The 22,829-nt window shown below is 38.0% G+C and overlaps 1 protein-coding gene across 2 annotated transcripts in view; it reads right to left on the minus strand.

Moving 5' to 3' along the window:
• Positions 1–4,283: 4,283 nt before the first annotated feature.
• The window catches only part of TRAM1 (translocation associated membrane protein 1), a 30,137-nt gene continuing 11,591 nt past the window's right edge, over positions 4,284–22,829 (minus strand). For both annotated transcript variants that reach the window (XM_079796261.1, XM_079796260.1), the window contains exons 4-11: positions 22,675–22,791; positions 21,432–21,490; positions 19,381–19,465; positions 13,044–13,114; positions 12,833–12,937; positions 11,905–12,048; positions 11,450–11,607; positions 4,284–5,869 (exon numbers count right to left, since the gene is read on the minus strand). In XM_079796261.1, the coding sequence (XP_079652387.1) occupies positions 5,796–5,869; positions 11,450–11,607; positions 11,905–12,048; positions 12,833–12,937; positions 13,044–13,114; positions 19,381–19,465; positions 21,432–21,490; positions 22,675–22,791 (813 nt within the window). In that variant the 3' untranslated portion in view covers positions 4,284–5,795. The remainder of the gene's footprint in view (positions 5,870–11,449; positions 11,608–11,904; positions 12,049–12,832; positions 12,938–13,043; positions 13,115–19,380; positions 19,466–21,431; positions 21,491–22,674; positions 22,792–22,829) is intronic.

Below are 22,829 nucleotides of genomic sequence, written 5' to 3' on the forward strand. Positions count from 1 at the left end.
ATGGAAGTTCAGACCCTGCATAAAGAAACAGCTGAAATAATCAAGGGAAAAAAAATCACAAGTCAAAAGTGCTTCCTTTAGTAGATTTGTGACATTAGGTTAAAAAAAAAAAAAAAGGAACCAATGTCAAGGATGGCTGGGCTAATGAGTACAGCGAGTCCAGCTGCTCTTACTTCTGGAGACTAGAGCGCTGACGTGGAAGGAGCATGCGTGGAAGATGAGGGTGGTGATTGCTGCAGCCCCTAACCAGCACTTACCCACACGGAGGCATAATGGGGGGTGATTGGCACTGCCTGCCAAACAAGAGATGCTGGACTGCAATTAAGGATGTTGGCGCTCATCAAAAGACAGCAAAGCAGGAGAGAGAGAGCAGTGATTACTTAAACCTGAAGCTACATTCCGCAAGATGGCTTTGCTTTTTAAATTCTTGATTCTGTTTTAGTGATCATTAGGAACAACAGCAACAACAACAAACCCTAAAACCACAGGCTGCGCACAATTAAGATGCTATGTAATAGAGTACATGGAATGAGCCTGAGCTTTCTGTGTAATGATCAGCATTTAGAGATGTTTTATTATTTCAGTGGAAATTGCTGCAGAGTAGTTCTCTTCAGAAACAGATTTGTTTTTTGCTAAATGGTTATCACCTGATCTTATTTCTCTGTACCACTGTTTCTGCTTTGAGACAGAGTTGACCCACCATCCCCTAATATCCACAGAGAAATGACTTCTAGGTTTGAACTGGGGCTTTCTATTCAGTGAGAATAATAGTGCAGTAATGGAAGTTCTCTTTGAAGATAAAGTTGAACCAAGCCTTGCATACTTTCTTTTGAATTTTTCAAAGCTTCCTACGTGTATTAGGGTTTAGGTAAATCACCAAACTTCTAACATATTCCCGGTAGTTCTCTAGGCCTTGATCTACAACACTGAATTCACATTTTAACAACCACACTTGATTGTTCATTTTTCATATACTTAGTATATACAGTCTAGAAATTTTCCCCTTCTGATCTAAGTTAGAAATAATTCGTGTCTTAGTTTTGTTTATTGTGAATGAAATCAGCAAGAAATAGAAAAGGACTACCCTAATTGGTCAGGAGAGGTCACTAATAACCTAGTTTGGTAAAATTGCACTTTTGAAAAGTTAATCTCTAATTGTTCTCATAAGAAACATTATTAAAGGTTTTCACATTTGATAGAGGAAAAATGGGGTTCATCCAGAAGTCAATCAGCAAGTATACAAATGAGTAACAATCTTAGCCTTCAGATTTCAGTGTGTTTCATGCATTATCCACACTTACATATATGTTCCACACACACTGTCACATCCAGGCCTTCCAGTCCACTTGCAGAGTTGTAATTTCTAGAACATTTTATGAGATCGGTTCAAATTTCTTGATAAATATCCTATATAATAAAAAGGCTAATATGCAAATCGACCAAACAGTGGAATGACCAGTCGCTATGATGCTCACTGACCACCAAGGGGCAGATGCTCAATGCAGGAGCTGCCCCCTGGTGGTCAATGCGCTCCCACAGGGGGAGCGCCGCTCAGCCAGAAGCCTGGCTCACAGCTGGCGAGCACAGTGGCGGGAGCCTGTCCCGCCTCCGCAGCAGCGCTAAAGCCATCAGTCGGACATCCCCTGAGGGCTCCCAGACTGTGAGAGGGTGCAGGCTGGGCTGAGGGACGCCCCCTCCCCACAGTGCACGAATTTCATGCACTGGGTCTCTAGTTATCTTATAATACACCATTTTCCTGTCCCTGGTAAATATTCCCATTTACTTGATGGAGTTTGATTCTTCCCATTATAGAGGGTAAGGCTACTCTAAACAGTTAAAAATTCTCTAGAAGTTGTACACACCATCTAAATGAAACTCTAGTTTCCTAAGTCATAGGTATCTAATTTTTAAACTATAGTCCTTTAGAAACTAAAGATACCATTTGCTTTTTTTCAAGTGTAAATGATTCAGTTCAGACTTGGACGTTTGTGAACTTCTGTGCTGGGTGAACATTCCAAAGATTAAATGGCAGTAATGTTGGCTTGAACATCTCCCACTACTTTATGGTCCACTTGCTCCAGGGAAGTTTCCATAGAGCACAGTGCTTGCATCAGAGAGTGTGAGTGCTCAAGAACCTTCCATATGGTGTCTTACAGAGAAAAGCAGCAACTAAAAGGACTTAATACCATTAGCCGTTCCCTGTGCTATTTGTCACAACCTTATGAGGTAACTTTTAATCCTAGGTTCGATTTCTCAGTTCTCAGAACTACCTTGTGGGGTAGGTGCTAATACTTTTCTCAGGAAACTGAAGCACAGACATTAGATTACCCAGAGCTGATTAACGGGAGTCAGGATTTGAACTCTGGTCTGCTAGTCTGTGTACCTATTTATATTAATTGAAATCAACAAGGCTATTTATCACCTGAATTGGCTGAAGTTTGGATCTTCAAAATAGAAAGTTCTTTTCCCTCTTCAGTCAACTTAAGGTCCGTTAAGTTACTAGTAGTCATGAATTAGACCTAAGCCTCTGGATTTTTTCCCCGATTTGCTTGTTTTCAGGACACCCCAAATGTTTGATTTCAGCCTTAAACAAATACATAACCTTTTTTATGAAAAATAGTCAAGCTAGGCAAATTGGCCTAGCCTTTGTCCATATGGTATTGGATAAAGCAATGCAGGGCATAGATTCCTAGGGCAGCGTTGTGAAAAGCACATCATGCTTAGGTAAATGCAGGGCCGGTGTGTACTTTAATTATTGGGCCCTGCTGTCTTCATTAGGTAGAACTGAGCCATGGAGGTGTGTTGCCTTCTGCAAATGGCTAATAGCTTTTAAAAAGTGTTCAGTAACCAGGTTAACAAAGTCCCAGTATTCTGAGTTTGACCTGCTGCCCCTCATTTCACCCTAGTGCATTGGGCTGTACACCCAGCGCTTCCAAAAACACCTAGAGACTCAGTCCAACCCCTGCACTCCCTTCAAGCTCTGTACTAGCCCAATTCTTCCTCCTGATACCTGCTAATGTCTACTTTGAAATTCCCAAACTTGTCCTGTGTTGGTTTTATAATGACTCTTAACTTAATCACCTATCACACCCAGGGTGGACTTCGAGGGAAAAACATTATTACCTAGAATTTTGTTCCAGTTACTTTTAAAGCCACTCTTAAAAATGCAAACAGGTGATCAATATCATCACTTCTTGAAAAGTTTCTATTATTATCTATAGGTAGACAAGTAGCAATACTAGTTGTTTTAAAATTTATTTCAGAGAGAAGGGAGGGAAACATTTTTTTTGTTCCACTTATTTATGCATCCATTGGTTGATTCTTGCATGTGTCCTGACTAGGGATCAAACCCACAACCTTGGCGTATCGAGACGATTCTCTAAGCAACTGAGCTACCCGTCCAGGGGGGCAGTCCTAGTTTTCAGTGAGAACACTTGGCAACACCTTGGAGATAGAGGGTGTAGTTGACTATTGCTAACAACATCCTCGCAAAATATTTCTCTCCCCTTTCCTCATCTACACAAGCTTTGCTCCAGGATTAGTTCTGAATTTATGGATTGTGGTGGATTACTTAATTTTAGTGAATGCAGTTAATTTGTTTGTTCCATTCAACAACTATATTCTAAAATGCAGGCAAGAAGGTCACTCAATGAGTCTAGGACAGCTGTCTGGGTTCAGGGTGCAACCCTGATGCTTCCCACCAGGTTTTAATGTTTGACCTGAGGCCAGGCGACAGTGGCAGCCTCTGCTGGATCTGGAGACCAGGAAAGACAGACTTTGCTCAGAGCATTTGGGTGAAGAAGTATGATTTACAGTTACACTTACGTATTTTAGTGTCTTGTAAAGTTTTAACTACGAATCAAGGGCTTTTTTTCCTCTTCCCCTAAACCCACAGCATATGCTGTAGAACACAAGTGCTAAAAGTAATTCCATGGAAAGAAGTTTCCACAATTAAATGAGTTGGAAAACTGCATTTTATATCTACTGCCAACATTCTTGGTGCATCAGAAAACACACCTGCATATAAAGGACTGAACAGTCCTGTAGTAAAGAAACATCTTAAGTTTATTTAACCCAGTACTCAGTCCCTTAATCTGTTTGGTTATGAAGCATTTCCCCCCACAGTAGCCTCTAATCATGTTTTATATTATAGAACAATTTTTTGGGAAAGGGTCTTCTAAATGTTTATCAAGAGTGCATTTTGTAAATGTGGTACATTTAAAAAAGTTTATATTCTAAAATAGCATGAAAACTTGCTAACAATGAAGAAAACATCCAGGATATAGGTTGTAAAAGTAAAAATTTTTATTTTGATTGATTTCTCAATGAATGGTTCAATATAATGCCAGTTTTTAATGGCAAAAATTTGGTTCCAAACTCCATGATGCTACAGAGAGCTACTACTTTTCCCAGGAAGTAGGTAAACAGCTGGAAACAGAAAGCACGACTTCCTAACAGCATGGCAACTTCTTACCTGCAGACCCAATAGCCTGCACCTTCTATACTTTTAAACGGCACAAAGATGAGCTAGTGACAAAAGTGAGAAGTGGGGAACAAGATATGAACACAGAAAGGAGCAATACATGTACGTAAAGACAACAAAAATGCAAATACTCTAAGGATTTTAAAGGATAATTATAGAAAAGAGAACCAAATATTTTACTCAAATGTTTTTAGAGACTTTCTGTAGAGATACAAATATATATCTTTTTTTTTATCCAAAAATATGTTTTATACAGATAAATGCTTCTCAATTAAAGATGGGACCAAAGCTATATTTGTAACATAAAGCACTATTTCCTTTTAAGACTATTTAGCCACCTGAATTTTCAATTTTTTTAAGGTTAATGTATTAAATGTTTTCCAAATAGAATTACCTGACATTCTTTTTATAGATATAAATCAAATAGGCATTATTTTTAGAAAGGGTCTGCAGGTTAAACAATGTTCTTCTAAGATGCTGTGCATATTGAACTTATGACAAGCCCCATTAAGAATCATTATTAATAAACATATCAAAAAGGGCTATGTCAGATTTTCTTCTTTGTAGTAAATATTTAATTTTCTGATTTCCCATTTACAAGTGTTGAAAATGTACAAGAAAGATTTTACTTCACAAGTACTTTTATGTTAATAAAAGATATTTTGATTCAACAAATATGGCAAAAATCTCCATACTGTAACCAATAGTATGTTTTTTTCTTAAAAAAAAAAAAGAGAGATGTAACACTAACAACCACTATCTAAAAAATAAAGCACACTATTATTTTGGCGAATTTACAAATCTTTTTTCCCTGGTGTAAAGGCTACAAAAATTCCTACAAATTAGAGAACACTGAAAACATATTAAAGTTTGACATCCAACTTTATATTATTTCCATTTTACTCTGAAAGATAACTTAAAAAATATGACCTGGCTGGAAGAGGCCATCTTGCTAATATAAAAAATCAGTGAGACCAAGAAACTGTATCATTGATATGTAGAATTTTTGCAAATAGTTATCTCTCCAAATCATTAGAAAATGCTCAAAGATAAAAAATAAAGTAAAATATGGTGGTGGTCCCTAAACTATTTTAAAGGCAAGTAGCTTAGTCTAAGCTAAAATATTTTTCTCACTCATAGTAATTATCCTCCCCTCAATTGCCCTTTAAAAATACATGAAACAGTACAATAGCGAGAATCAAAGAGCACAAACTGCATTTTCAAGAACAGGAAAAAAAAAAATCTCTAGTGCTGAAAGATATAGTACAAAGCAGATTTCTTTGGGGACATTAATCAACTGGATTGTAATTCATTATGAAGATTTCTCTTTTCTATTACGAGGAGAGTCTGCTCCATTTGAAGTTACTGTTCCATTTACACCATTTTCTAAAAAGAAAAAAGAATCAGTGTTACCCTATTTTATGAAGAAACACAAATATCTTTATACATAAAGAAACCTTCAGAGAAGGAAATTTAAAATCCAATATATACTTTGATGCCCTTAGATAAAACATATTCACCAGTGCGTAATCTTTACTAGCATTTAACCAATCATAAAACCTGATTTAAACACTTTTTTGAAAGAAGCAAATTAAAGGGAAAGTAACTATAATGTTATTAGATCTCAATAATAAAAAAAAGCCACTACTATTGAAAGCAGAAAAAAGTGACTAAAGATAAACTCTAAAAAACAATTATAAGAATTTTTAAGTAGTCTTTAGAGCAGTGCTTTTGGTAGAAATAAAAACCCTTTCACATTTGGTAGCAGACGAAGATCTTGGGATTATGTTTCCTTATAACATACTAAAAGTTGGCATTTAGGATAACTCTTATGTTTAAGAGTGTATCATGGCCTGGCCTGCATGGCTCAGTGGTTGAGTGTCGATCTATGAACCAGGAGGTCACGGTTCGATTCCCGGTCAGAGCACATGCCTGGGTTGTGGGCTCGATTCCCCACGAGGGGTGTGCAGGAGGCAGCCAATCAATGATTCGCTCTCATCACTGACTAGAGGCCCAGTGCACAAAATTCGTGCACGGGTAGGGTCCCTAGGCCTGGCCAGCGATAAGGGCTGATCGAGGCCTTCCAGCTGCTGGCCAGTGCCTTCCTTCCGGTTGCCGGCTGGGGCCTTCTTCGTTCTGCGCCACCCCCTGGTGGTCAGCGCACATCATAGTGAGCAATCGAGCTCCCGGTCGAACTCCCGTGGGGACAATTTGTATAGAGATAGAGATAGAGATAGAGATAGAGATAGAGATAGAGAGAGAGGTTAATCTCTTTCTCCCTCTCTGAAAAAACACACACAACACTCTAGGTAATGGAAGGAGACGTGACTTGGGGTAGTGAACACACAATACAATATATAGATGATGTGGTATAGAATTGTACACTGAAACCTATGCAATTTTATTACCCAAAGTCGCCTCAATAAATTCAATAAAAAAAGTAAAAATATAAAAATAAAGATCACTCTGGATCAGACAGCTTTACTGGTGAATCCTTCCAAACATTTAAAAATAATGCTAATGTTACACAAAGGACAAATTGCCCAAGATTTTCTGTAAAGCTAGGGTAACCCTGATACCAAAATCTGACAAGACTATTTTACCAGAAGAAAAAAAAAGAGAGAGAATTACAGGCCAATCTTTTACATGAACACAAATATAAAAATCCTAATAAAATATTGAAAGAAATCAATCTAGCAAAAATGATGTTATCATCATCAACTTGGGTTTATGCCAGGAATGCAAGATTGGATTTATATTTGATAATTAATACATTAAAAAATACACATCATTATCCTTTATGGATACAGATGTGAAAATGCTAAAAAAAAAAAAATACTAGAAAACCAAATCAAGCAACATCTTAAGAGTATTATATACCATGACCAAGTGAGATTTATCCCAGGAATGCACTGACTTAACATTCAAAAATCAATTAGTATAATCTATGACATCAATAGAATAAAAGACAAAAATCTTTTGATTATCCCAGTAGATGAAGAAAATGCAAGTGATAAAATCTAAAAGCCTTTCATAATAAAAAATATAATTGCATAGAAGGGAACTTTCTCAACCCGATAAAGACCATTTAGGAAAAACCCACAGGTAACATACTTAATGGTAAAAGACTGGATGCTTTCCCCTTAACATCAAGAACAAGGGGAAAAAGTTTGTCTGCTCTTGCCACTTCTATTTAAAAAATTTCTGGAAGGTTCGAGCCAGGGTATTTGGTGAAAAAATTAAATAAAATGCATCCAGATTAGACAAGAAATAGTAAAACATCCTTTATTTGTAGATGACATGATCCTGTATACTAAAAATGCAAAAACTACTAACATAATAAAATAATCTAGTAAGTTCAGCAATGTTGCAGGATATAAGATCAATATGCAAAAATCAATTGTATTTCTACATACTGGCAATGAAAAATCCAAGACTGATATTAAAAAGATAGTTCTAGTTGCAATAGCATAAAAAAAGAATAAAATGCTTAGAATAAATTTAACAGAAGCACAAGACAAACAATTAGAACTACTACAAAATTTAGCTGAAAGAAATTAAAGATCCCTCCCAACCCCCAAATGGAAGATATCTGGTTCATATTCCCCAAGGCAGTCTACAGATGCAAGGTAGTCCACATCAAAAGCTCAGTTAGCTTGTTTGCAGAAATTGACAAGGTGATCATAAAATTCATATGGAAATGCAAACATAAAAACCAATAAAAGTGGATGACTCGCATTTCCTAATTTCAATACTTACTATAAAGCTACAGTAATTAACACAGTGTGGTACTGGCCTAAGAATAGACATACAGATTAAGGAAATAGAATTGAGAATCCAGAAATAAACTCTTATTTTTATTTTATTTTATTTTTTTAAATATATACTAGAAGCCCGGTGCACGAAATTCGTGCACGGCGGGGGGTTGTCCCTCAACCCAGCCTGTACCCTCTCCAATCTGGGACTCCTGGAGGGATGTCCGACTGTCGGACATCCCTCTCACAATCCAGGACTGCTGGCTCCCAACTGCTTGCCTGCCTGCCTTCCTGATTGCCCCTAACCGCTTCTGCCTGCCAGCCTGATCACCCCCTAACCACTCCGCTGCCAGCCTGGTTGATGCTTAACTGCTCCCCTGCCAGCCTGTTTGCCCCCAACTTCCCTCCTCTGCCAGCCTGGTCACCCCTAACTGCCCTCTCCTGCAGGGTTGATCACCTCCAACTGCCTTCCCTTGCAAGCCTGGTCCCTCTCAACTGCCCTCCCTTGCAGGCTGGGTGCCTTCCAACTGCCCTCTCCTGCTGGCCATCTTGTAGTGGCCATCTTGTGTCCACATGGGGGCAGGATCTTTGACCACATGGGGGCAGCTATATTGTGTGTGCAGTGATGATCAATCTGTATATTACTCTTTTATTAGATAAGATAGAGGCCTGGTGCACGGGTGGGGGCCAGCTGGTTTTCCCTGAAGGGTGTCCCGGATCAGGGTGGGGTTCTCTTGGGGTGTGGGGCGGCCTGAGCGAGGGGCCTGTGGTGGTTTGCAGGCTGGCCACGCCCCCTGGCAACCTAAGCAGAGGCCCTGGTATCTGGGATTTATTTTCCTTCTACAATTGAAACTTTGTAGCCTGGAGCAGAGCCAAAGCCTGCTGCTCCCTCCGGGCGGCAGCCATTTCTGTGGCAGTTAATTCACCTTCTACAATTGAAACTTTGTAGCCTTAAGCGGGTGAGCCCGGCCAGGGTGTGCTTTAAAGCTTTGCTTCCCCTGTTGCCGGCGGCAACCCTGGCCTGCTCTCTCAAGCTCCATTCTGCCGCCATTTGTTTGAATTTGTTTACCTTCTATAATTGAAACTTTGTAGCTTGAGTGGAGGCTTAGGCCTGCAAGGGCTATGGAAAGCTTGGCTTGCTCTGTTACCTGGGAAACCTTGCTCTCTGTGGCTGTAGCCATCTTGGTTTGGGTTAATTTGCATACTCGCCCTGATTGGCTGGTGGGCGTGGCTTGGCTGGTGGGCGTGGCTTATGTAGCGGAGTGATGGTTAATTTGCATATTACCATTTTATTAGAGAAGATTTTATTGATTTTTTACAGAGAGGAAGGGAGAAGGATAGAGAGTTAGAAACATCGATGAGAGAGAAACATCGATCAGCTGCCTCCTGCACACCCCCTACTGGGAATGTGCCTGCAACCAAGGTACATGCCCTTGACAGGAATCGAACCTGGGACCTTTCAGTCCGCAGGCCGATGCTCTATCCACTGAGCCAAACCAGTTAGGGCTAAACTCTTACTTTTAAAATCAACTGATTTTCTACAAGAGCATCAAGACAATTCAATAGATTAGTCTTTTCAATAAAAGGTGGATATGCAACACAATGATCATAAAATGGTGCAGCCACTTTGAAAAACAGTTTAGCAGGTCCCCCAAATGGTAAATCTGTATTTACCATATGACCCAGCAATTACACTCATAGGTATATATCCAAGAGAATGAAAAACAGGTCATCAAACAACAACATGTACACAACGTTTACTGCATTACTCATAATAGCCAAAAAGTGGGAATAATGCAGATATTCATCAACTAATATATAAACAAAACACTGTATATCTATACAATGAAATATCCTATCTCAGTGGTCGGCAAACTCATTAGTCAACAGAGTGGCAAACCGCGGATGCGGCTCACGAGCCGCGGTTTGCCGACCACTGTCCTATCTAATAAAGAGGGAATATGCTAATTGACCGTCACTCCGTCACAAAGATAGCTGCACCCACAGCTGAGGCCAAGTTCCCATAAGGAGCCTTAACAAGCAATCAGCAGGGACCTGAGGCTATGCCCTCCCCTGCCCCCGTGGAGCTTGACAGGGGACCTCAGGCTGCGCCCCCCACCTGGCAGGGCTTGACGGGGGACCTCAAGGTGTGCTTCCCGTCCTGGTGCTGGGCTAGGGGACCTCAGGCTGCTCCCCCCGCCCCAGCGTCAGGCCAGGGGACCTCAGGCTGCGCCCCCCACCCAGCGGGGCTTGATTGGGGACCTCAAGGTGCACCCCCCCAGTGCTGGGTCGGGGGAACTCAGGCCACACCCCCGCCCAGCGGGGCTTGATGGGGGACCTGAGGCTGCACCCCCTGCCCAGCAGGGCTTGACAAGGGTGAGACTGGCTGGGTCTGGATCTAGCCCAATTGGGGGGGGGGGGGGGAGCAGCCGGGTCTGGGTCTCATACAATTTTGAGGTGCATGTGGGTGGGCAGGGACTTGACTCTGGGTCCCGTGGTGAGCCCCAGACTCTGACAGGAGGAAGGTTTTCATATACATTTTACTAATTTTCTTTCATCTCTGACACTTCTATTATAGAGAAAGGGCAAATAGCAATATTAAATTATTTCCTCTAATTAATCCCCTTTTAATGTGCACAAATTTCGTGCACCGGGTCACTAGTTTGGCCATAAAAAGGAATGAGTAGCAGTACATGCTAAAACGTGAATGAACCTTAAAAAACATACTAACTGAAAGAAACCAGTTGCAAAAGATCACATATTGTATGATTCAATTTATATGAAATGTCCAGGACAGGATCAAGCAATCAGATGTTATTAAATAAGACACACACAAACTATTCCACTTGGAACGCAAGGGCAGACAGGAAAGAGCTGAAAAGAGGTTTTGTTTTTTAAATATGAGTAAGATGCTTGAAAGCACAAACTATCACTGAAACTGCCCATATACATTGGCCTCTAGTGGTTTGAAATAATCAAGTGGGGAAAGCTTGCAAGAGAGAAACTGAGTAGACAGCTTTTGAGGGAAATAACTGACCGTAGGAAACCACCAAACTATAGAATGGGGCACGATTACCTTGCCTCTAATTTTGCTTAAAAGTAGAATACAATTTTCTCTATAGGATTTTAAATCTTAGTAACAAAACCAAAACTTTTTTTTTTTTTTTAGTGTTTTCTACTCCAGGTTTTTCATTGCTTACTGAATACAAACCTGTTCCTTTTCTAGATCTGCCCTTTGTCACTGTTGGCTTCTTCTTCACAGTTGGTGCCTGAAAAGTAGAATGTTCTCTCCACCTGCGAAGCTGAAAATTAATGAACTTCCACATCATGAATGCTTGGGTAATGCAAATCGATGCCAGAACAGCAATTCTGAGAATATGAAAAAATAAACAAAATATCAGAGTGCATCAAAACAATGCTACTTTAAAAAGTGGTCTATTTTGTTTTGATAGTATTAATTTATTGCTGAATTCCCAAATAATTATTCCATTAATAATTAATCCCAGAAGTTAAATAATTGTTTTGGCACTTAAATTTAGACATATAATACAGGTATGAAATGAGTATTTTCCCTAACCTCCATATTTTTTAGGTATTTCATGGCATAAACTGATAATACATACTATACAGGTGTACAAAGTGAGAAAGATGTTAAATGGACTGTACCTTACGCCCAACACATTGAAGTTTCCAGTACTGAAATCCAGCTTCTGGTTCTCTGCTCTTGCAAGGCCAAAGCCAACAGTTAGTACTGAAAGAATTAAAGTCAGAAGTCTTCCCAAAACAAACAGAACTGCCCACAGAGAAAAGCTGGAAGAAAAAGGTCATAAGTCAAATTCAAAATTGCAGCAATAAGAAAATATTCTAGTAGGAATCAGATTCTATTAAGTAAATGCATATTAAAACATTTGTTATTTTCCTGCAAAAATAATTCTGCAAGTAAAATGTTTGGAAGATGCTGCATTATATCACACCCTCAGAGGTAACTCATTAGCATATTTAAGGTTCTAGGAGGTCCAGTAAAGAAACGTTTATTTTTTGTTTGGCTAATCCTCTTTTTACTCCATAGAATAACCTTCACAACTACTGGTATATATAGTAATTTTGAAAACTGCTGGAGAAAACATAACAAAGGCTGTGCTGTAAATAGGACCCCAATTCTCATTTAAGAATCCTAGTTCTACTTTTCTTTAAAGACTTTACACTCTTTACAATACTGCTTCAATTCTGTTTTCAGTTCAATTTTCCCATCAAAATATTTTAATATTTTTAAGGTTATGTAATTTATTATTTCATTTTCTTCTGAAAGTTCACTTTCCTATAATCCCTTGTCCAATAGAAAAACATGCATTAAGCAAGATTGGAGAAGTTAGAAAAGTAAACTCAAAAAGCCTTCAGGATTACAAGTTCCCACATAATATCTCTCTAGCTAAAAAAAAGACTCCATTTAGAGAAAATACCCACCTGAGTTGCTAGTAGCTTCATTTTATTTAAAGCTGCTACTAACAACGTATAAAGTAATAGAACTGCCCACAGTGTGGGCCTTAGCAACTGGCTTTAATTACAGCAGAAATAGAATGGCTAACCAACTTACCCTTTCTGATACTTTTCATCAGTGAAATAAAACAGGCGGGAAATGTGGAAAAGAAATTCAACAAAATAATGTGGCACCAAAAGAACAAGTCCTAGATGATTCAAGCTGTTAAAAGAACAAATTTAAAATGTAAAGGTTACTAATCAACTAAGACAGATTAGCATGCTATCTGTGCAGTCCATATACACACCCAAGAAAAATCCTAACTTACTTCAAAAGATAAGCTCCGGCAATGTGAAAGAGGTAAAGACCTATGTAGACAAGCTGCCGAGGAATATCCTCCTGTAAACAGAAAACTGCATTGTAGGTGAAACGTGCTGACATATTTCTGTTCCCTAGGAGCACTGTGGTAGGGTGAAAAATGTACAGAGGACCTGAGGGTATTCTGCCACTGCACCCTACCCCAACTGCTCATCCCAATCAGCAGCATGGCTTTAGCAAGTCATTTAATTTCGTTTGGCTTCCGCTACCTCATCTGTAATGTGTGACTAATACTTGTGTTTGCCTGAGTCAGATGTACTCAAAATCCCTTGCATGCTAAGATCTATAGTTCTTTTGATTATAAACATTAGATGACACACTATTAATACCCATGATAATGTCCTTCTAATATTAACCCTTTGCACTTGCTTTTTTCTCGATTCCTTTATTCTACTCGGGATTTAATTTTTTAAATACCCCAGATTTTACAAAGCACGGCAGTAGAATAAAAAACTGGAGTTTCTTTTCATACAAACTTATTTATTTGGATTTTTTTATATTTCAAATTATTGATACATTCAAAGAGTATAAAAAGAGCTGCTACCGATGCTAACCGTGTCGAGTCACACTCGACATCCGAGTGCAAAAGGTTAAAATTGCTATGGTTAGAGGTAGAGAGGCTTTTGTTTTACCTAAAACAGTATTTACATTTTTTAGGTCATGCTTTTAATTCCTTTCACTATCAGTTATAGTCACTAAAACCAAAGGTTAAAATTTTATCTTCTCACGATACCATCTAATTGTTTATTCTTCCTTCTTTTCTTAATAACCCTCTAAGCCATGTATCCACATTTTAGTTCTGCTTCTCTTTTATTCTCCCATAGTCCCTAGAAGCCTAATTATCTTAGAAAGTGTTTTTTAAAAATCTAAGTCTAGCTCTAGCAGGTCTGGCTCAGTGGATAGGGCGCCAGCCTGCGGATTGAAGGGTCCCAGGTTCAATTCCAGTCAAGGACCCATGCCCAGGTTGCATGCTCGGTTCGAGTGGGGGCATGCAGGAGGTAGCCGATCAATGATTCTCTCATCATTGATGTTTCCATCTCTCTCTCCCTCTCCATTCCTCTCTGAAATCAATAAAAATATAAATAAATAAAAATGTAAGACATACTAGTGGATCATATAATTAATTTAGGGAGTCACACTAACCTCTTTTAAAATATGAAACAGAGCCCTAGCTGGTTTGGCTCAGTGGATAGAGCATCAGCCTGCGGACTGAAGGGTCCTGGGTTCGATTCTGGTCAAGGGCACATGCCCGGGTTGCAGGCTCGATCCCCAGAGGGGGATGGGCAGGAGGCAGCTGATCAATAATTCTTTCTCATCATTGATGTTTCTATCTCTCTCTCCCTCTCTGAAATCAATAAAAAATATTAAAAAAAGAACAAATGATTTAAAAATAACCCTATAAGAATTTTAAAAAAAAGGAATAGACTAGAAAATGCTAGAGTGTAGAGTAAGCACACTGTATTGTTTCATGAAAAATTTATTCCAGATTGTACGCGCGCACACACACACACAAACATATATACAACACAGAATCATGACGTAAAATCTAGTTTTCATTTTGGGTTGCAGTAAGAAATATTTGCAAAATACAGTGATGGGCCCAATAAATACTTGTTAATTTACAAAATACCTGTACCTTGCATTTCTACTCTCTTGATTTTGGCAGTTTTCCGTATACAGGTATCCCTCAGCATTTCCAAAGTTCACTTACACCACTTTGAGTTTATGGAAGCCCTACATTAGCATCTGCTTTTATAACTGAAAGAAATCCCAACAGGATTGTATAAAAAATGGCCACAAGTGAAGAGCATTTAGCATGTCTGGCAGTGAGCCTTAGAGAAGAGCAGGTAGCCCCCCAAGCTCCTTCCCTAGGAACTACATCCAGCATCTCAGCATGGAGCCACCATGGCTTTCAACTGTGTCTAAGAGCATCTGTGCTTTATCTTGAGTTACTTTGTGCAGCCATTAGCAAGGTAATTGCTATTTGCTTTACTGCATTTCTTTTTATGAAAGAAATGGAGCACTCTATTTTTGGATAGCGGGGGAAACCTGTGTGTGTGTGTGTGTGTGTGTGTGTGTGTGTGTGTGTGTGTATGGCTATATTAGTCATTTCAGTAGAGTTACTTCATCGAGTCTTCTGAGAAAGAGTAGAGATTTTATAAGTGTAGTTTTGAACTTGAAAACTCTCCTCTAGTAAGAATGGTACAAAGATCAAGTGTTAAATGTGGAACATAAGACAGTCTAATGGTCCTATAGACATAACTATGTTTGGGGACTTTCAGGGAAAATTCCCAGACATAATGCCAGGTTTACAGTGGTTTGTACAACTGGAGAGAGAAGTATCTTTAAGAATAAGCAGTCTTAAGGTCCTTTCCAAATAATTTTCAAACTTCTGATAATATTTCTCCTTACCAAAGGAGAGAGGACAGCCTCTTTCTTCTGTCATAATCACTTCAGAACAGCTCAGTTATAGTGTTATAAATGTAATTTCATATGCTATATACATGCTTGATACATGATATGCTATATATGATTTTGTTATGTAAATAAACTTTTCCTATCAGGAATCAGAAATGAGGTTTTACTTATTTGTTTGTTGAGAGATTAACAAACATTTATGCCCTAGTTGAATGGCTCAGGTGATTAGAGTATTGTTCCATACACCAAAAAGGTTGTGGGTTCAATTTCCGGTCAGAGCATATACATAGGTTGTGGATTCGATCCCAGGTTGGGACGAGTACAACAAAGTAACCAATCGATGTTCCTCTCTCTCTAAAAAATCAACAAACAATCCTTGGGTGAAGATAAAAAGAAAAACAATTAAACTTTTTTATACTCAAATGGAAAAATATATAATGAAAATGAGTTAGAAAAGCTTTGCGAATTGTTCATATATTCTTAATGCTAATGGTCATGTAGTTTACATAAGAATGAAATGATGACTTAAAGTTCTGATTCTAATTTTTCAAGGAAAATCTAATAAATACAGAACATTAAGTCAAACCAAATTCTAAAATTATAAGTAACTTCAAGTGACATTTTTGGTTGTTATTCTAACAACTTTTTATTAAAAAGATCAGCCATATACTTTAGTGAATTTCTATTTTTCTAAAAAATTGCTTTTCTTAACTATACCATACTACAAAACAAACTTTAAACTGAGCATTACATATATGCCCAAATATAAGGCAAAGCTCTCTCCTTAAACCACAGATGGAGCCAGCTCATATTTAATTCTTTCCAAAGCTCTCACAGTATAGTAATCTATACTGATAATAGCCTTACAAACCTTAGTCAAGCCCTAGCCAGTTTGGCTCAGTGGATAGAGCGTCGGCCTTCGGACTGAAGAGTCCCACGTTCAATTCTGGGCAAGGGCACATGCCTTGGTTGTGGGCTCGATCCCCAGTGTGGGGCATACAGGAGGTAGCCAATCAATGATTTTCTCTTATCATTGATGTTTCTATCTCTCTCCCTCTACCTTCCTCTCTGAAATCAATAAAGACATTTTTTAAAAAACAAAACAAAACCTTAGTCAATATAATTTCTAAATGCTTATAGAGGTTTAATGGAGGAACCAGTAAGACAGAAGTAAAGATAATATAGTTTGAAACACTGAACTAGATGATTCAAAAAGTGGCTCTAATGATGAATGACATATTAACAAGTTTGCATTTGAAAAGTGTGAATATAATTTTCATGAAGTAGGAATGGGGAAAAAAAGCATTATTCTAATTTAATATACTTTCTATTATACACAATTATATGTATAATTAAATTATATAAACTAAATATCATAAATAAAAACATTTGGTTATTTCATCCATACTTCCCTGAAACTTCATATATTCAATTTGGCTAAGAAATTACATTTTGGCCTGGCTGTTGTGGCTCAGTGTTTGAGCATCAATCTATGAACCAGGAGGTCATGGTTGGATTCCTTGTCAGGGCACATTTTCCAGGTTTCAGGCTCAATCCCCGGTAGGGGGCATGCAGGAGGCAGCCAATCAATGATTCTCTCTCATTGATGTTTCTATCTCCCTCTCCCTTCCTGTCTGAAATAAAAATATATTTTAAAAAAGGAAATTATATTTTGAATCTTCTCATAGGCAAAATGGAGGATTGTTGTTTATATTGAAGCACATATATTACATGTAATTAAAATATTCTCCTTAAGACAAACTGAGTTATTCATGACTAACACACCTCTTGAACTGTTACCAACAGTGTTCCGTTCTTTCTTCACTTCTCTGTAGGATCGTTCCAAAACTATCACTATGCTAGTTTCTTCCAGTAAAGATTTCTTCCAAAAATAATTTTGAGTAAATTTTAAGAAACTGTTTAACACATATACAGCTGTTACTTTCAAATTATGTTAATTACTTGAAACAGTTACTTTTGACTGTAATATGTAGGTGTTAAAAATAGTTTCGGTTAAGTTCTAAGTTATGCAAATTATTCCATAAAAATTAGATTGCATTTCTGGAAAAATGCCATCTGGCAGGAACTGATAAGAACTAAAATGAACAATTACTTTGAAAGATCCCTCTTTACTTACATGATCAATGAACAAACTATAAAATATGGATTAATAGTAAAACCCAGAGGTACTATGTCTGTATTATGTCCATGGGTATAAAAGTATATGAAGAAAAACTTTCAATATTTGAGCCCTGGTACTAAGACATCAAGAAACTATGCTATTCCCAGCAGCGCTGTCGTAAAGCACTTTCTGCAAGGATGGAAACGCGCTCCATCTCTGCTATCCAAAATGGCAGTGTAGCCACATGCAGCTAATGAGAACCTGAGATAGGCCTCGTGTGACCAAGAAAGTGAATTTTGTTTTTATTACATTTTAATTAATTTAAATGGGGCCAGTAGCTACTGTTTGGACAGTGTAGCTATAGGGTATCCATGGTTCACACTGAGAGCTTACTGAATATGGAAGGGCTACTGGAAATTAGGAGTCTACAAATTTTATCTTCAGACAATTCGAGATCAAAGGTTTTATGGATCATCATCCTAATCCTTACAATCAACTTAACTAGAGAACATTCTACTTTATAAATCAACATAAGACTCTAATGTGGTGCTGTTTTTTCATCGTAGCAGACACATTAATATGACAAACACATAGAACACACACAAAAAAACACACAAACACAAAACAGTAGTAAATCAAGACACTATACTCAAGAACTATTTGTAGCACATATAGAAAGAAGTGACTGTGGTGATTGAGAAGGCAGAGATAAACTGGTCATTGGAAGGGTTGTTACATTTCTATTTGGGAAAGCTTCTTAAAGACAATTAAAAAATGTTTTAAATGTGGAAAACGTATATATACGTACATATAAAACAAATAGGGGGTTAAATGAATCTCCACGTAACCATAACCCAGCTTCAATAGTTGTTAACTCATGAGCAAACTTGCTTCATCCTTATCTTCATCCATGTACAATTTCATATATGGGAATTTTAAAATAATCTCTCCCCACAAAGGGAAAAAAGTGCTTCATTAATTTATCAATGGAAAAAGGTATTCCAGGAAAAAGAACTGATGTGCTGGGGTTATAAAATTAGAGATTAATGGGAATGAGCACAGGAGAGAGCAGAAGAGAAAGGGACCAGGGGGGGAAGCCCAGAGGAGGGACCCTTAGAGCACAGGTCAGTAGCTCTATTTTAGTTTAAAGTAACAGGGAGCTAGCATAGATTTTAGAGGAGAAAGCATTCAATAAAGGAAATCAAGTTGCTTTGTAATATCACGAAGTCTGACTTCAGAAGTACTGAGGGTAAAGCTAGAAAAAAGAAAACTGCAGTGCCCAGGAGTTTATTTGTCCAGATAAAACAAACACCTCTCCCACATGCTAAAAAGGGAATGCTCCACCCAGATCAGGAAAAGCCTCACTGGTGAATATTTAACTATGGTTTACTTGTTTCAATCCTGAACTTTTCTTTGGGAATTACACACAGAACCGTTAGTTGTGGTAAATCTGATTAATCCTTGTATCAATAATATGAAATTAATATTACATTTCAAAATTTAATTTAAGTTACTAGTAACAATTTTAAAACAAGCAATTAGCATGTCTAATGTAAAAGATCCCCCTCTAAGTTAAAACTAACTCCCCCACTCCCCCACCCAGCAATAAATACTTAAGGATACCTAGTCTTTGTGGAAAGACGGGAGCTGGGAGAAGAATGGGGGAAGACTTGAGGTAAGAGGGAGGTTAATGACATGAAAGGAAAAAAATGACAGATAATTTTAAAATCACAAAATCCCAGCTTACTTTTTTGGTTTTCTGGAAGTAGAGCTCAGGAAAAGCATGAAACCAGTAAGCCAACTGTAATATGTAGAAAAACTTCACCTGAAATCTGTGTAACACAAGGAAGTAAAAAATACATTTTAAAGCCTGGTATTTTTAAAGACTAAAGTTAAAAATGAACACTGGAACTGAGGATATACTAAGTAGTTATGTTTGCAGTATCATTTCAGGTGCCTTACAATTAATACTCTGTGCACCTTTCAACAACTCTCCCTCAGCCACTTCCCCTGTCTCCCGGGGATATTTCCACCACCAGTCAATTCCTCTGGATTAAGCAGCAGAAGCAAACACATCATCTGAAGAACCCTGTAAACATGCAAGCTAGCTGGAAGGAACCAGAGCCCTGAGTCTATTAGATAATTAATACTGATTCGTGTGTCATGTTAGCTACTGAACACATATGGATCATGACTGAGGGACTCAAACCACAGATCTAGAAAGTTTCATCAGAAGGGAAGCGGGAGCCGGGCCAGCATGGCTCAGTGGTTGAGCGGCGACCTATGAACCAGGAGGTCATGGCTCAGATTCCTAGTTAGGACACACTTGCCTGAGTTGTGGGCTCAATCCCCAGTAGGAGGCATGTAGGAGGCAGCCAATCAATGATTCTCTCTTATCATTGACGTTTCTATTTCTCTCTCCCTCCCTCCCTCTTCCTTCCTCTCTGAAATGAATAAAATTAAAAGGGAAGCAGGAAAGGCACAAGACTGACATAAAAGCAAAGGCACACAGATTAAAAATTACCTGAAACTGGAATAATCCCAATTTTAAATACCCCCTGGCTTTTTTCTTAGTGAAATATGGTAACTCTACCTGGATGGAACACTGAGAGCCCCAATAAATGGAGGCCAATCAGGGTTAAAGAGAGTAATAAAGCAAAAAGGTTCCCCAAGAGATATATCCTAATCAGTCTGGAATCACTGGTCTCCTCTTTACACTGTACCCTCCAGTCCTTCTGCTCTCTCTTTATTCTCCCTTCTCCTCCTCCTCCAGAGTCTAAAATAGAAACCTCAAAGCCAATGTGAAATAATTTCCAGGGAGGGGGGAGGGAAGAAATACAGTCCCACATAAATATGATGTTTATAACCCATTCTATAAAAGTTCATTGAATTGATATAACTTTAAAAAGATACAATGATTCAGCAGAGTGGATATTACTGCTGGCCTTGAAGATATGAAGACATGCATGGCCACGGCACTCCCTTCACATCTTTTCTCCAATGTCTAGGTCAGTGGTCAGCAAACTGCGGCTCACGAGCCACATGCGACTCGCGAGCCGCGGTTTGCCGCTCTGTTGACTAATGAGTTTGCTGACCACTGGTCTAGGTGATAAGCACCTACAGCCCGGCATGACAGAGGATATAGAGTAAACAGAGTTTCTACTGCTGTCAGGCACATAGTCTTGCTGGGCATGAGCACAATATAAGACTTACATAAATGACACAACAATATATGGGTACTACATAAAATATTATACATCACATGACAAATTCAGAAAAGCAAAAAATAATACAGGCTAAGTACGAGAAAAATCTGGAATAGTTGTACTAGAGCTCAGCTTGAAGAATGAGTAATAGAGTTGAATGCTTTTGTAGCCAATAAGCTTCTTACAACAGCGTATAGAAACCTTGGGGGCTAGAAAGAAACAATTCCCACCCTCAAGCTTATAGTGTAAGAGAATAAAAGAGTGAAAGAGTAAAGAGTCTGAGGCAAAGAAAAAGAGCAAACCTATGGAGAAGGAGGAGCAGGAAAGAGGAGAAAGGATGGGGGAGAAGAAAGGGACACAACTACTAAATTAGAGATTGTTATAATCAGAATTCTCAAGCTAACAAACATACTGAAAAGATTACATTCATGAAAAAAACACACAGGAATTTTGTTCCTATGGCAGCAGGCCTGCCAAAAATATACTATTGTATGCATTTGCCTAAAGTTTTAAAGAGATTAAGAATGAATTCTGCTTAAAAGTGACATGACCATGGTCCTTAACTAAGAAAAGCCTGCCAGAAATAACTTACGTCATCAGGTTAGGGGGATAAGCCCTCCACAAGATAGTTGGGTCTGAGATGTAGTTTTCCTAAGAAAGAAGATATAAAAATTAGTCTATTAGTATAATGCAAACTTCTTGGAAAATAAGACAGTATTTTCATTTCTTGCACATTTACAACTCCCTACATCAAGTTCCAAAGAGCCCCCAAAGTCAAACTCTTCAGTTGTTTTAGTTATTGTCAACTCAGCTGAATTGCTTACTTTAGTGAAGTGAAAATCAATGGATGTTCGAAGTCAAATAAGACATAATTCCTGGCCTTGTAAATTCTTTCAGTCCAGTAGAGTAAAAAATACAAGTATGCAAACAAACATCAACGAACCAAAAAAATAGAAATGTTCCATAACAGAGGTACAATAGCTGCAGGAGAGTTGGATTATATCTTAGGTAATCAGAGGTAGCCAGGAGATGGAAGATCAAGGTGCTGCCAAGTTTTACAGATTATGTCCACATAGCCACCAAATCTTTTTCTTAGATAACCAAATCTACTCAGTGAGAATTCTTGCATAAGAAAAAAAAATCTAAAGTGACCCATCTTTAATAAGAATATTTTCCCAATGAAATATAACATTTTTTTAACACTTTTAGTTTTTAAAACCAATCTTTAAGATAAAATTCACTTTGCCTATTTATTCATCTCTAACATGGTAGTTAAAAAAATTATATGTCCTGACAAACTAAAAAATATGTTAACTCTGGAGTACTAATACTAAGGTTGATACTGCCTTCCCCCTCATTAGTTAGAATGATACATTTAAAGGTTTAGATTGCCTTAACTGCAAAGTTAATCAACATTTTAAGTTGCTTGGAAAATATCTGAACTGTTTTTAAAGGGGGAAATGGCTAGAAACATTACAACTCATGTAACCTAGCATAGGTATCACTGACATCTTACCCTTTGTGCTAATACAGAGATGCCTGAAAATGACTGCAAGATATAAAATAACATTCAACTGACTACAAATAAGGCTTTCTCAAGCATTAAACATAGTTTAGAATTTTTACTGTATAAAAACTAAGGGAGACTTATCCATGAAACTTGCTTTATAGTAGTTCACTAGTAGAATACCTAATCTTATATAGCAATAGAAGAGGGATTTTCTAAGGTTCAGGGTTTGCTTACATTAAAAAATAGAATAGGATTTCATTTTCTGTTCTGGGTATATAATGTAAATACTTTAAGAAATGAAAATTTAAGCATAGTATATACTTACAGAAACTAGAATGAATGTGCCCCAAATACAAGAAAATAGGTAGAATGCACTAAGCTGACCAGATTCATTAAACTTGCTGTGTTTCGTTTTGGAGAAGTGCATACGCCTGTTAATTTTCTAAAAATAAAAACAATCAATAATTAAAATTATAAAAT

The sequence above is a fragment of the Cnephaeus nilssonii genome (assembly GCF_951640355.1).
Source record: "Cnephaeus nilssonii genome assembly, chromosome: 18".
NCBI classification, from domain to species: Eukaryota; Metazoa; Chordata; class Mammalia; order Chiroptera; family Vespertilionidae; genus Cnephaeus; species Cnephaeus nilssonii.